The 14,009-nt window shown below is 42.2% G+C and overlaps 1 protein-coding gene and 1 long non-coding RNA gene across 3 annotated transcripts; both read left to right on the top strand.

Moving 5' to 3' along the window:
• Positions 1-3: 3 nt before the first annotated feature.
• Positions 4-10,216, top strand: LOC134194847 (uncharacterized). 2 transcript variants are annotated; one of them, XR_009972255.1, is made up of 20 exons: positions 4-108; positions 1,331-1,616; positions 1,752-1,795; positions 1,988-2,058; positions 2,143-2,202; positions 2,267-2,341; positions 2,455-2,592; positions 3,234-3,282; positions 3,624-3,697; positions 4,103-4,160; positions 4,221-4,307; positions 5,903-5,946; positions 6,014-6,151; positions 6,207-6,294; positions 6,353-6,495; positions 6,552-6,662; positions 6,984-7,100; positions 7,157-7,423; positions 9,816-10,025; positions 10,090-10,216. XR_009972255.1 is itself a non-coding variant. In XM_062663821.1 (19 exons), exons 1-19 carry the CDS (start codon positions 48-50, stop codon positions 9,954-9,956), a joined length of 2,052 nt encoding a protein of 683 aa, XP_062519805.1. In that variant the 5' UTR covers positions 4-47; the 3' UTR covers positions 9,957-10,083. The 2 variants fall into 2 exon arrangements, 1 of the variants encoding a protein (XP_062519805.1); XM_062663821.1 differs by lacking the exon at positions 10,090-10,216 and having other exon boundaries at positions 9,816-10,083.
• A 1,992-nt stretch (positions 10,217-12,208) lies between these two features.
• Positions 12,209-13,523, top strand: LOC134195142 (uncharacterized). Its single transcript, XR_009972328.1, has 4 exons — positions 12,209-12,577; positions 12,977-13,100; positions 13,173-13,321; positions 13,387-13,523. It is a non-coding gene; the product is annotated as an uncharacterized LOC134195142 (long non-coding RNA).
• The last annotated feature ends 486 nt before the right edge of the window (positions 13,524-14,009 follow it).

Below are 14,009 nucleotides of genomic sequence, written 5' to 3' on the forward strand. Positions count from 1 at the left end.
CTAGCGTGCTTTAGACTCAAGATCGCTATGACGACGACGATTCGGCAATGAGCCATCTGAAGCAGTTTCGCGGGCTCACTGAAGGCCGACTGACTTTGGAGCACAACGGTAAGCATGCGCAAACTGTAAGAGGTAACAGGCGTACACGTTCTGTCGCATGTTTCTCGCCAACCGGTCGCTTTCTGAGTCTCAACAGTGGCGAACGCGTTGAAAGTTGCAAGTACATGTACTGCAGCTGCTCTGTGTAACTTGAACGCGTTGCAAGTACATATATAATTGTTTGTGTATTGCGGCTGTTCTGCGTGGGCAGGTTTTGGCGCTGCCGACGTTGTACAGCTACGCGATTAGTCGTCGTTTGTTTGCGACCTGAGCCGTGTGTTTGACCTTATTCTTGCCTGCTAGACTATATCCTTCATATCTGTTTTTAGCTCCAGGCGCTTAGTTAAGTAACAAAAGGTTTGGATTGATTGCCTTCTACTGTATCCTGTAACGTTTTCTACATGGTAATAATTGAGGAAGAGATGTATTTGAAGATTTGGAGAACACAGGTTAGGGTGCACCTAACACGTTTTCCTTTTTTTCTGGTAGTGTAGTATCTTACACTCCCCAATGAGCCCCGTGACTCTAATTACCTAAGCACCTCTCTAAGTGAGGCGCCTTATGGAGCATAAATATTTTAATTCTCTAACTTGAAGAGGCTTTAAGATTGATAATTATTATTTAGAGGCTCTATAATTAGGTAGATTGTTTAGTATTGATATGTAGGTATGATTGACTGCTTAATTGCCTCAGTGGGTTTGTCTATCATGGACAGTTTAGTTAGTAGTACTCCAACTGGTTACTGTAAACTAACAATTTGTCATTGGTTGTCATCTGAAAATTTTTAGTTGCCATGGGAACTAAAATAGTTGCCGCCTAGGTAGTTGCTGATGGATGCAATGATTGAGGTTTGAGAGAAAGCAAACGCAATCAATTGTACCACTTACAACTATAATACGATCAGTTGTAGTCACTGGACCAGAGAACACAATAAATGAATAAACAGTAATAGAACAGAACAGCTGACTAGAAGATAGTGTGGCTATAGCACACTGTAGCCATTCATATTATTGAGTTTATAATACATGTAGAGGTTACAGATTGAATTTTTCTGTGTGGGTTTATGTGCCTACGTCTGTCTATCCAACTCCTCGTCTGCTCACCTGCCTGCTCACCTGCTCATTAAGACTGTACACTAGCTGTCTGTCTACATGCTTGTCTACATGAGCTTCGATCATAAACATCTGGTCTCTGTGTTGTTACTCTAATTCATATTTTTTGTTGTATGCAGATGCTCCTCAAGATCTTGCTGTTCAAACTGCACAGTCTACTGGTGATCCTTTTCGTAACGCCAAATTACACAATCATCACATGATGGCATACGATCCTCCTTCGTCGCAGCCGTCTCATCACAAACAACCGATCAAGGGCGACACGAAGCAAACTTATGGACGGAAGACTCAGTTTTATTCTAGTGGAATGGCTAACGATGTTGGTCATGGGATGCTTGTGTATGGCAGCGATCCAGCAGGAAAGTCTGTGGAGTATTCTCCTGCCGTCACACTGAGGGAAAGGACGTATGTCAGATATAGGACGCTTGTATCTGGCTGTGACTGATGAATTTGTTATATATGTTGTCAGTTTGGTGAACGATTGCTAGGATTTGATTGGATACGTATTATTTGTGTGATAGTTTTGATTTTTTGTTTTAGATCTGCAGACATTGTAGCAAGAAGAAGACAACAGGAAGAAGCTGGTCAGTTTGTGTACACAATTCTGCTCTGCTTGAGTGTTTATCACAAAGTCGTGTGTGTGTGTGTGTGTGTGTGTGTGTGTGTGTGTTTGTGTGTGTGTGTGTGTGTGTGTGTGTGTGTGTGTGTGTGTGTGTGTGTGTGTGTGCCATGCACATACTACATATCTGTATGTCTGATTCTTTTTTCAAACTTAGACCGAGATATTGCTCAGTGGAGACAACGAAAAGCAGCAGAACAACAGAACAGGAACGAAGAGAAACGAAAGGTGTACAAAACTGCAACTCATTTTCATCTAATATTCTCACTCGTAGACACAGTCATCACAACTACCTGTATACTTCTACTCTAGGATCTTGAACTGTTGCGAGGTTATGTACCGTGGGGAAAGCCGGGTGCTGGAGCTCCACTGGTATGACTTCCTCATTTCGTTATGTTAGTTATGTTGCTAGTGAGTATGTGTTATCGCACTGCAGAAAGGATGCAACGGCACTGTTCAGGCACAGAGGGGCAAGTTACTTGAAGAACCAATGGAACCACCTAGTCCACAGGTAGGAAACTATTATTGATCTTTATATATTTTCAATTAAGTTGTAGTTGTTCTCGTTTAGTTTTTTTGCATTTGAATGTTGATTTGCAGCTTTGATCTTCATTGTTTCTTTAGGGTTTTTTCTCTTTGTTTGGTAAGCCTGGAGCTGGTGCTCCTAACCGGACAACATCCGGTAGAGTGAAGGCAGCGTTTGTGCATGATCATAGTACACGGTTCCAATCGACAATGAAACGCGATGTAGAACATCGTTATGTGAGTTGATTGGGTGAAAGGAGTGTGTTTGTGATCTGATTAGACTTTATTGTCTGTTTGTCAGTCCGTCTGTCTGTTTGTCAGTCTGTCTGTTTGTTTGTCAGTCAGTCTGTTTGTCATGCACCGTCTGTCTGTTTGTCAGTCTTGTCTGTCTGTTTGTCAGTCTTGTCTGTCTGGTTGTCAGTCTGTCTGTTTGTCAGTCTGTCTGGTTGTCAGTCTGTCTGTTTGACAGTCTGTCTGTTTGTTTGTCAGTGTGCTTGTTTGTCAGTCTGTCTGTTTGTCAGTCAGTCTGTTTGTTTGTCAGTCTGTCTGTTTGTCAGTCTGTCTGTTTGTCAGTCTGCCTGTTTGTCAGTCTGTCTATTTGTCAGTCTGCTTGTTTGTCAGTCTTTCTGTTTGTCAGTCTGTCTGTTTGTCAGTCTGTCTGTTTGTCAGTCTGTCTGTTTGTCAGTCTGTCTGTTTGTCTGTCTGTCTGTCTGTTTGTCAGTCTGTCTGTTTGTCAGCTAGTCTGTCTGTTTGTCAGCTAGTCTGTCTGTTTGTATGTGTCTCTGTTGCTTGCTTGTGGTGTGTGGTTGGAGTGTATCTGCATAGTTGAAATGGATGTATGAAAATGAATGTTAAGATTGTGTTGTTAACTTATTTAGAGATATGCTAAAGGCCATGATTGCATCACTGATTATGCTCGCAGTCTCGGTAAGGCCGGGTGTTACACAGTTGTCACATTGGTTGTGAGGGAGCTGTTATACTGGGACGTATTAGAGATAGTGGCAATGTAGATAGATATAGAGACAGACAGATAGACAGACAAACAGACATAGACAGTTGGACAAAATGTTATTATCGTGATGTTAATTGCCAAATTTAGGAATGTGGCAAGTTAGGTATACAGAACAATGTCTCTGACTTTGCTGTTGTTTATCAAAGCAATCAAACTACAAAGAACTTGAATTGTTTCATTGTAGCTTAAGTGTTAATGTACAACAGCATATATCGTATTAGTTGTGTCATACAGCAGACTGTTTTGGTGTTTGTAGACTCACAAGTGAAGCTGCAGGCTGAGCAACAAGCCAGAAATAAAGAGTGGGAGCTAGAAAGAGACACAGAAACTGTATGTATGCCACATGTTTTGGTACCTTCTGGTTGACTATGCACACGCAACGAACTTGATAAATATGATTTTTGCTGTGTGCGTGTTTGTATGTCCCAGTGTGTGTGTGTGTGTGTGTGTGTGTGTGTGTGTGTGTGTGTGTGTGTGTTTGTTTGTGTGTGTGTGTTTGTTTGTGTGTGTGTGTGTGTGTGTGTGTGCGTGTGTAATCTCGTCAGTATGATGAGGCGGTATCGTCATGTTTTATTTTGATGGCCGATTTTCAAGGTGTGTGTGTGTGTGTGTGTGTGTGTGTGTGTGTGTGCATGTGTTTGTGCGCAGACAATTTTTGACATCATGCTGCAGTCAGAAATGATCGAGTCATATGATCAGTTCAAAATATAATGAAATCTCATTGTCGTTGGTTAGATACACTATGATCCTTATGGTCGACCTGGCGGAGGTGCTCCGAACAGAAATGACACTGGTAAGCTTCAGAGAAGCATTACATGCCGTGTTAGATGTGCCAGACAATCTTCTGTTGTAGGAGGTGTCATTACGAGTTTGAAAAATTCTCTAAGTTCTGAGAGCAGCAAGTCATTAGAGGAGAAGAAGAGATACAGCCAACGTCTAGGTCAGTAGGTCATGTATGTTCAAGTAGAAACATTGCAAGAGGGCAGTCTAGGTAACCGACCTTGTGGATGCTCTCGACATTGTATCAGTAGAAAGTGACAGGCAACATCTAAGTATAACCAATTTTTGTAGAGATAAAAAGTGTGATTATGCATGGACGTATAGCATCCAGTTTGATCATGGCCGGACCGGTTTCAGAAAAATGCACTTCACCAGACACTTAATGACACCAACTTTCGTTTAAGGATAGAGCCGATAAATAATTAATATATTTTGACTTAAGGCAGTACTTCGTACGCTTAAACATATGCTACATGGCCCCGTGCTCTTTAGTGCTTGCTATGGGCTTAACCAGTTATCATTTGGTTTCTACCACCCCCACCCACCCCTGTTGGGTTGTATAGAGGAGAGTAAATATACATATAAATGCCTGTTTGTAAGGCTGCTCCAGAGTGGTAAATTGAATGCAAAGCTACTTGATAAAGGAAATATCAGATTTAGGTGCCTTTTCTCAAATGTGCACTCTTTTTTGTTCTGCACAGTCTGTGTTGTTGTAAAGTAACTTTGCAAAAAGCTATAGCTTAATGCGACTAAATCGGCTTACGTTGATGTGTCGAGATCTGGTATTTAGACGTGTTATGGGGGAGCAGGGGATGTACTGTCAACTTACCCAGTGTTTCCACTGGACAATGGCCAAATAGCCAAATGCTAGAAATAGAAGTTACCGGCGATAAAATGGTAATGCCTTCTTACCAATTTGGATAGTTGTTACAGTGTATGCCTGTACACCTTCCTCTCGATCAAATCTTGCAAACGCAGCTGCTACAGCTCGCTAAGAAGTGCAACGCATTGGAGCTCTAAAGACTAGAAGACTCTATATTTATGTCCTGCAGTATATAGCGGGCACTTTTTGCAGTTTACGACTTCCTTAGATAAGCGTCAAACTGGAAATCATCACCGTGAAGATTCAAGAAGACTGCTGAAGTAAAACAAAAGCAGACCGTTGGTAGAAACCAAACCACCAGGAAGATGACGACGACAATGACTTCAATGATGCTGAGCATAATAGGGCCAAAACTTCAAGACTTCAATTTTGACGAAGCTTTTTATGTTTTGGTATAGAAGCTAAGAAGGATGGCACTAAACACTTGAAGTCTGGTTTGTAGACTTTGTCTTTTCCGAAGTTAGGTTTCTTTGAGCATGACATGTGTCAGATTATTACTACATTTTGCAACAATTGATAAATGCTGCCCGTCTGTCTGACCAGGCTAAACTTGAATCAATAGTAGTTGGTGTATTTAGATTGTTAGTTGTTTGATGTTTGGGCGATTTTTCTTGGCTCTAAAATACAGTGCTTGGCTATAAACGAACAAACTCCTCTAGCCAAGTGGCTACTAATCGAAATTTTCCAGCAGAAACACTGACTTACCTAAAGATGTACTTTGTTTAATCTGATAACTGAATAAGTGCCTGGGGCACTTAACCAGGCACAAATCAGCTTATAAATTTGTAGGGTACATGGTTTTGAATGATTTACACAACTGTGATTATTCTTTTCAAATGCTGTTTAACATGATGGTAACATTTTCTACACAGATCGGCAAATTCAAGAGAAAGCAAGATCACGAAAAGAATCGATGGTATTATTTAACAGTTGGTATGTGATGCATTTAAATTTTTGTTTGAATCTCTGGTGGTGTTTGTGAGGGTTTGGAGGTTGATTATAATCCGTGGGGAAAAGGAACGGGTGTACCTCAACGTGATCCAAGTGGTAACATACGGAGATACAGATACAGTGAGAAAAATGTTATTCGAGAGTTTTCTCCAATTGATGAATCAGGAAATGTAAGTACTTGGCAAAGTAGTTGGTCAGCTGGTACTGAGTGTGTTTGTGTATTAGCAATTGATGTTTGGTAAAGCAGGAGGTGGTGCCCCAATTTTGGATATCCAGGGAAGACCTCGAGCCCACCTTCAAAACACACTGAAAGGTCTACAGTTGGAACTCATGATCTACTGTGTATCGTTTCATATCACATTCTTTTGTAGATGAGGTGGCGTTTGATGTATCAGGTAGTAGACATGGAGAAAGTGATGAATATTTTCAGTTTGGTCGCCCTGGTGGCGGTGCACCTGTTAAAGATCAAAATGGGAAATTGGCAGCAAAGCGAGGCATGGGACCACAACGACAAGTAATTGCTAACTTTAATCTCTTTGTGGTCTGCATTACTCAATTTTAATACTGAAGGAAAAGTTGAGAAATAGTCAAGAACAAAAGGAGTATTTGGATTCACTGAGGTATGACATTGAAGTAAAACGAGATCGAGATCGTCAACAGAAGGAAGAAGATTTACGACAGGTAGAAGACAGACACAGAATCAATAAATGTTTGTCAGGAGACAGATGTAGTTTGGGTTACTCATGCACAGATCGCAAACATGCAGATAGGTAGCATTGGTAGCACTTGAAGGTATAGCTGTGAGAAGGTGGATTGTCATCCATGCAAGTTGTGATACTGCCGGCGTACCACTACGTTTATGTTATACTTTGCTGCAGTTATTTCAACAATAGTGCACTATAATAAAGAGGTCACCTGATTACCTTTTATCTTGTGGAAATTTGATTTGGCCAATATTTGATGTGGTTTTAGTGACATATTTTGTGTGTTTTGTTATATAAGAGCAATGAGTTTGCTCGGTTGGTTGAACAAGGCAAAATCGGTCAACCAAAGCGAGATCCATTCACAGGGAACATGTTGAGAAAGCAACCGAAGACTGGCTCAGATGTCACTTCATTGGTTAGAATTACGCTTAATAAAGTTGATAATTTGTGTTGAGACCACGTTTACTGTAGAGGTTTGATGTACGAAGACCTGATCGGGAGGAGGCAATGGAATACTATAGTGATCTAAATAAACAGGTCGAGACACGTCAGAAGCATCAGGAGAAACCTACAGAGGTGAATCCCAGTGAAAGCAACACGCAATTGCCATGGGAAAGATCTGTGGAAAAAGATCAAAGGCAGCAGAAGAATTATGGAAGGGAATTGAATGAAATGATGAGAGAAAAGGAAGACAAGAAATTTTTAGAGAGCAATGAGCGTTTGACAGATGAGCAAATGGTGAGAAGTGAAGGTGGAAAATGTAGATGCATTAGTAGACGAGACAGGCAAATTTACACAAGACAGCAGCAGACAGATTGACAAGAGAACATGACACACACACACACACACACACACACACACACACACACACACACACACACACACACACACACACACGCGCGCGCGCGCACACGCACACACAGGCAGAGAGAGGGGGAGGAGGAAGGGAGGGAGGGAGGGTGGGAGGGAGAGAGAGAGAGAGAGAAAAGGTTATTTAGTATAGCTGACTCAAGAATTTGAGTAGTCAGTTAATATTAATACAACAGTTGATCTAAATGTTACTCACCACAATTTGAATTAATCTTATTACCAATCCAATATTTACCACTCCGTACTGCAGTTGTCTTGATACATTAAGAATCAATACGTTTTTGCTTTCAATAGTCCAGGAACCAAAACTTGATTCTTCAGAGTACTTTGCAAATAACAACCAAAACACTTGTTTTTTCAACATGAAACTAAAGGTAGCTGTAATGACAAACTGTACTCTTAAAGGAGAACTCTCACGATTTTCAAGTTGGGGTCAGATACAAGTCCCTTCCATAAACCGACAATTCGAAGGAACATAGGTTTTGTGCGCGACAGCTTGGGCGTGTCGGGTAAGCGAGGTACATGACGTCATTGGTGCAAAACCGCACGCGCATGCCATCGGGTTAGATGCAGTTGCGGACGGATTCGAACGCATACGCGTTGTTCTTTTCTGTCTGGTGTTCGACCTTACAGTTTCGAGCCAGAGTACGGACCTACTCAGCGTGACATCAACGCAGTTGAATACATTGACAGGGATGTCGTTGCTATGGAGATGGGGCCACATGTGGCCCCAGCCAACAAAAATGTGGCCCCAGGAGCAAAGCAACTGCTAATAATTAATATTTCTAATTATACAGTACTTTGAATTTTGTAAGTTATTAAACCATAGTTTTGTGCGAGAACTACTGTGAAATAGGCAAGTTGGCCCTTCTCCTGTATTCCTTAGCGCCGGATAGCGTTGAAGCTGAACGTGGATTTAGCTTGATGAATATAACAAAGAATTGTTCTCGCAATAGGCTTGGTCAACGTACGATAAACGCGATTATGGCGATAGCTTCAGACAGTAGAGGAATGGACACATTTCCTTTTGATAAGGTGCTGAATAATAATGTCCTTTAGTGATGCTTATTGTTGAAATAGAAAACTGATTACATTGCCATTGATATTAATTTGAATTGTCTTTAATATTGATATTAACAGTGGCACCGAAAACGCTATTGGGGCCACATTTTTGGCACCGGGCAAAAATTGGACCGGCATCCCTGATTGACGGCCATGACGGCAGACAGATCACCGGTGAAGATCTGTCTGATGAGAACGAAAATCGAGTTGGGAACACTGCTTGGTGCAGGTGCAGCAGGTGTTCTGTAATACCTAACGTAGCTGAGTGCTTGTGCTGCCAGGAAGTGGACGAACTAGGGTATAGGGTGGAAGCTTCAGGATCTGATCTGTAATTATTACGCAGCATGAGAACTTCCTTGCTGTGTGTCTCAATAAAGACGTTCTTCGAACAGCTATAGTCTTAATGACCGATTGGCGACGGGATCCCATCAGACAGCCACTAACTTCCAGGCGAGTAGCACCTAGACGAACTTGGACTGGCTTGCCTATGTAAAATTTTCACGCAGGCTGCTGCGACTAACTGTGTACAGGTAATTTACTTGCTGGGTGCACGAGAGGCTGGGCAAGGGTATCAGACGTGTCATTCCAGCATGCGCTGTAGGACTCAAAGTGATCCGAACAAACGCGGCTGTTTTTTGAGCTAGGCGGATCCACCAGACGTAACTTTGGTAGCCATGATTCTAGCAAATCTGGCTTCTTGAGAGGAAGCCTGAAGAAGCTGACACCTCTGGCGATGTCGCTGCTGTTGTGGCTACAGCCAAAAGCAATGCAGTGGACCATTTCACGTCGAATAAGCCAAGTAGATAGCACGCCTTGTGCACGACACGTGGAGGTCATGCACACACGGCGTCATCAACCACGCCTACGCTAACACTCCCTCTTTTTGCGGTGCTTTTCCTACGTTACAGAAGCCATGGAGGGAACTCAAAGTTTTTCGAGTGCAGTCAAGATAAAAAAATGTTGTATCTGACCCCAACTTGAAAAGCGTGGGAGTTCTCCTTTAAAGTAATTGTACAGAACGTACTGAGCAGACAACTGTAGATAACAGATATAGCAGATAACAGCAGTTATCTGTACGTTCTGTACGTACTGAGACACACCGTGGAGTACTGAACCCTTGTAGCTTTGCCACTGAGTATATACATAAAATATGAATTCAATTTATAACTTAATTAATTAATAGTTTGCTGTTGTTTAGCACGTTGACTCATACAATGGCATGTGGGGAAGACCTGGTGCTGGAGCCCCTCGTCGTGATGCTAAGGGAAAGATCGTTGCACATAGAAATTACAGAACGCTTCAGGAAGACAGTCATCGTACAGAACCAGTTCGTTTATGACAGAATTAATCTTCGCTTTAGCTAATTTCTTGCAAGAAATTGAATTAGAACAGGCTGTAAAACATGGAAGTATGGAAGTAGTTGATGTCAATGAGTGCGTACAAATTTAAATCGCTGTTTTTATTTATTCTAGGAGATTGCTTCCTGTGTAGAATTAATGTTCTTAGATCTACTTGTGTGACTATGCAGGACTGGTAGGTAGTACAGTGATGTCTTGAGGTTTGTATTAGACCTTGTTGTAAGTGAGTCAAAGTGGTAGATGTAGTCTGATGAGGTAAGTTAGTATTCCTTATACAACGCTGGAGAGGGTCTGGGATCATATCGCCTACTTTCTTCACCTAGTGTCACCTCACGTCATCTAAGTGTCACCTCACATCATCTAGGTGTCACCACGTCACCAATGTCAACATTCTCATGCTCTTAGTTAATTATGTAGCTATCCTTCCATCAAAGTTATGCTAGCTGTGATATCCGATTGCATACATTCACTGTTTACATTTCGTTCCTGTACAGCTACATGAGCAGAGACCCACCTTGCCGCATGGAAAGAGATTCATTCACAGAGGGAGCTCGATCCTGAGTTCGATTTACGTTATCTGAAGCTGTGAGGTCCAATGTGATTCGATCAGCAGGCTAGGTAGCTTGGACTAGGGATGCACTAGGCGCCGCTCTATTACTGTGCTAGGCTACGAGAACAATACAAATCGGGAAGCTCGAGTACGATTCGGGAACATTTGGAGCCTGGCAGACCGTGCTGTCAGACACGGTGTTGACTTCCGCTCTAGAGTCTTGGAGAGGACATCCTCTTTCCCAAAGAGATTGGCAAATACGTAGAGCTTGCGTAGAGACAGGACACCAACACTGAAAGAAAACAAGTAGAGTACGAATGGAAGGTCAAGTCTGTCGCAAGACATTCCGTGTGACACATGAGAATAACTATTAGACTAATCGTATTAGTAGCCTGAGGCTTGGTGACATACGAGCTAGTTTGATCATTTACTAGCATAAACGGTAGGCGGTATGATCCCAGACCCCCTCCGGTGTGTCGTGTTATACAGGAACCTGGCACGACGGCGCGAGAGGGTCTGGTACGAGGCTAGTAACGTTGTGGTGCAAGCAACTAGGCAAGAATCAACGATAATAATATATTACAACTACTGTCTAGTGTACATAGCAACTATAATCTAATTACACTAACCCCACCCCCTACAATAATGTCTATCTAGGTCCCCCGCAAATTACAATTGGAGTGGAAGTTAGTGGATTAATTAATATCAACTAAGATCAATAGCTTGAATCACATTACGTTGCGATCATGTTGAAGGCTACGCTTTGTATGGTGTCGGCGATCACGCTTTTGCAGCTGCTCTACACAAACATCAACGTCGACGCAGGTACAGTACACTGTCCGTCAGTCGAATGAATGAATGACTTCATGAAAACAGTTGTGTCTATATATAACATTTAGTATTCAAGTTTATAAAATAAAAAGAAGCTGTAGAATGCATGCATGCTTGAGGAAGAAAGAGATGTGGGATGCTGCAGGTATAGCTGCTGTCTAGACGAGTTTCCGTCATCAGACGTAATGAGCCACACAGCAGAGGACTAAAACTAGCAGTACAATTTACTAAAAATTAAGCACTTATCTGACCACCTTCAACTCATAGTGCAATCAGATCTTATGACATGGTGGTTACAAACTGCCACCAAACTGCCACTGTTCTAGACACCAAACTGCTAGTTAGCTAAAACTGTACATGTCAGACAGATTGTCTCTCTATTTAGAGAAAGTAGCAGCTGACACGTTGAAGGAATACGCCACCTAACTAGAAAGGAAACATGCACTTGAACGTGTCAGTGACGTTTTGTTGTTGTTCCTATCTCGATCGTGTCGACTTATTAAGTTTAAATCTAGTAGTATCCCAGAAGTGTCACCGCCCACGTGAATTAATCTCATTCGAATTCGATCAATCCGAGTCTACCATCTCGTTTAATCAGTTAGGTTAACAATTGCTGAATCAATAATGGGTGGGTTACGGCGTGTGGAGAGTTATTATTTTGGCAGCTGACTGTGCACTCTGCGGGTGCACGTGGTATCTATAGCATCTGTCTTTTGTACAGTGTCAGATGGTTGCGTAGTCAATGGCCCGGATACATGTAGTACGTAGTCGTCATCTGCCGATAATCACAATTACAAATGCAATAAAAGCTCGATTAGGCTCAGACTCTGCGAAGCGGCAAAGCTACATGGTTGGCCATAAAATTATATTATCATTAGTCTAGTAGTACTACAAAATGTATGATCAAGAATTTTTCTTTTCTAGAGATAAGTATCTGTATCAACGTCAATACGTCGAACATTATGGCTACAAATGAAACTGACTTTGCTAATTGTAGTCTATGTTTTAACGTAAAAACCTTCAGGAAAGACGTAAAATGCACGCACGCTAGACACACAGCCGATACTGTTTGTCAAGTCTACGAGAACGTCAACGACTTATGTCGACTCTGTTTCAAGAACGTCAGTAGTTCTGACGTGGAAGTCTACTCGTGTCAGTCCGATCACTCGGACGATTGTTCTAAGTACTTCGATGTCCATGTTGACGAGACCGGCAAGACAGGTACGGACGCATGCGCAGTGAGTAAGAATGTTAATAAATTGGTTTTGCGAAATTGGAGATACTTTAGTTAGTGTTTGTTGTAGTCTTACACAACGTAGATAAACTATAAGTTACTGTGCTGTGTTGCACAATCGACAGCTGCAGAGGTGTAGCCATGCAGCGTTGGGAGCCCGTATATTGTAACGTGTACGCGCTGTATTATGTCGCCCACCGTAGTTTGAACGTGACGCATCACCTGCACGTCCGTACAAACATAATGCGGTAGAGCAGTATGTGCATGACTCCATCTTGTGTGGTCTTTCCTCACCTGTCGCTGTGGTCTGCATACATGTTTACATGCATTCACGATCCTAGTCTCTTGCAGTGACCGAGTTGCTCAATTACGTTTTTGTGTTCTAGGTGGACATCCAGAAACTCTATAATCATGCCCTACTGCGAATTTAGTCATTGCAGCAGCCATTGGAATGATTAGTGGAGTGATTTTCTGTCTCGGAATTGTGGTATGCATCTACTTTGTCATACGGTACGTACCGTCCAGTAATTCGCAAAACACTGCATGTACGCTAGTTCATGATATGAAACTGTTAATTCGTAGGTGCAAAACGCGACAAGAAGACAATCCTAGGGGCTTGGATTCAGTTAGATCTAGAAGGAGATCTACAAAATGCGAGGAAGAAACGGAATCAAGCCTATGTATTCAAAATTCCAATGCAATGACGGTCAATTCCTCGTATATAACGACCAGTATGACAATCATCAGATCATGCACTTGCTGTCTATTGCTCTAGCTGCTGCTTTCTACGTTCTAGCTTCAAAAGCAGTCTCCACCGAATCTGTGGATTATGCTGATTACGAAGACGTGTCCAACGTACCGCCACCTGGTAGGAAAGATGACGAAGACGTCAGCGTGGCCGTGCACGTATAGCCATGCACCTGATGCGACAGAGCGAGCGCACTAGTAATGTATATATATATATATATATATATATATATATATATATCATATACGTACTGCATGGCAGACATTAGATCTGGACAAATTATGATCTAGTTAGTTAGAAAGGAGACGGGCGGTTAGACGACGCATTGATTGCGAATAGAATTGTACGTATGCACGAGTTAGCTGTTGACAGTTGTAAGAAAACAGATTAGACGTCACTTGCTAAGTTGCTAGCTAGTGTTCAATTTTACGTATCTAGCTAGTATACGTACAATTCTGTACTACTAGATTGCAACTGAACAAGCTGGTCTTTTTCACAAGGGTGTAGCGTCCAGTCCAACCCCTAGACGGACTTCCTTTGGCTCACATAATATTAGCAAAAAGAGTTGATTGCACCAGGTACCATATGACCCGGCGAAAAGGGGTCTGGCTACGCGAGACTAGTACACATAGACAGTCCTCTCCTCGCGCGCACTCCACGTGTTTCAGCAC

This window comes from Corticium candelabrum, chromosome 19 (assembly GCF_963422355.1).
Source record: "Corticium candelabrum chromosome 19, ooCorCand1.1, whole genome shotgun sequence".
Taxonomy (NCBI): domain Eukaryota; kingdom Metazoa; phylum Porifera; class Homoscleromorpha; order Homosclerophorida; family Plakinidae; genus Corticium; species Corticium candelabrum.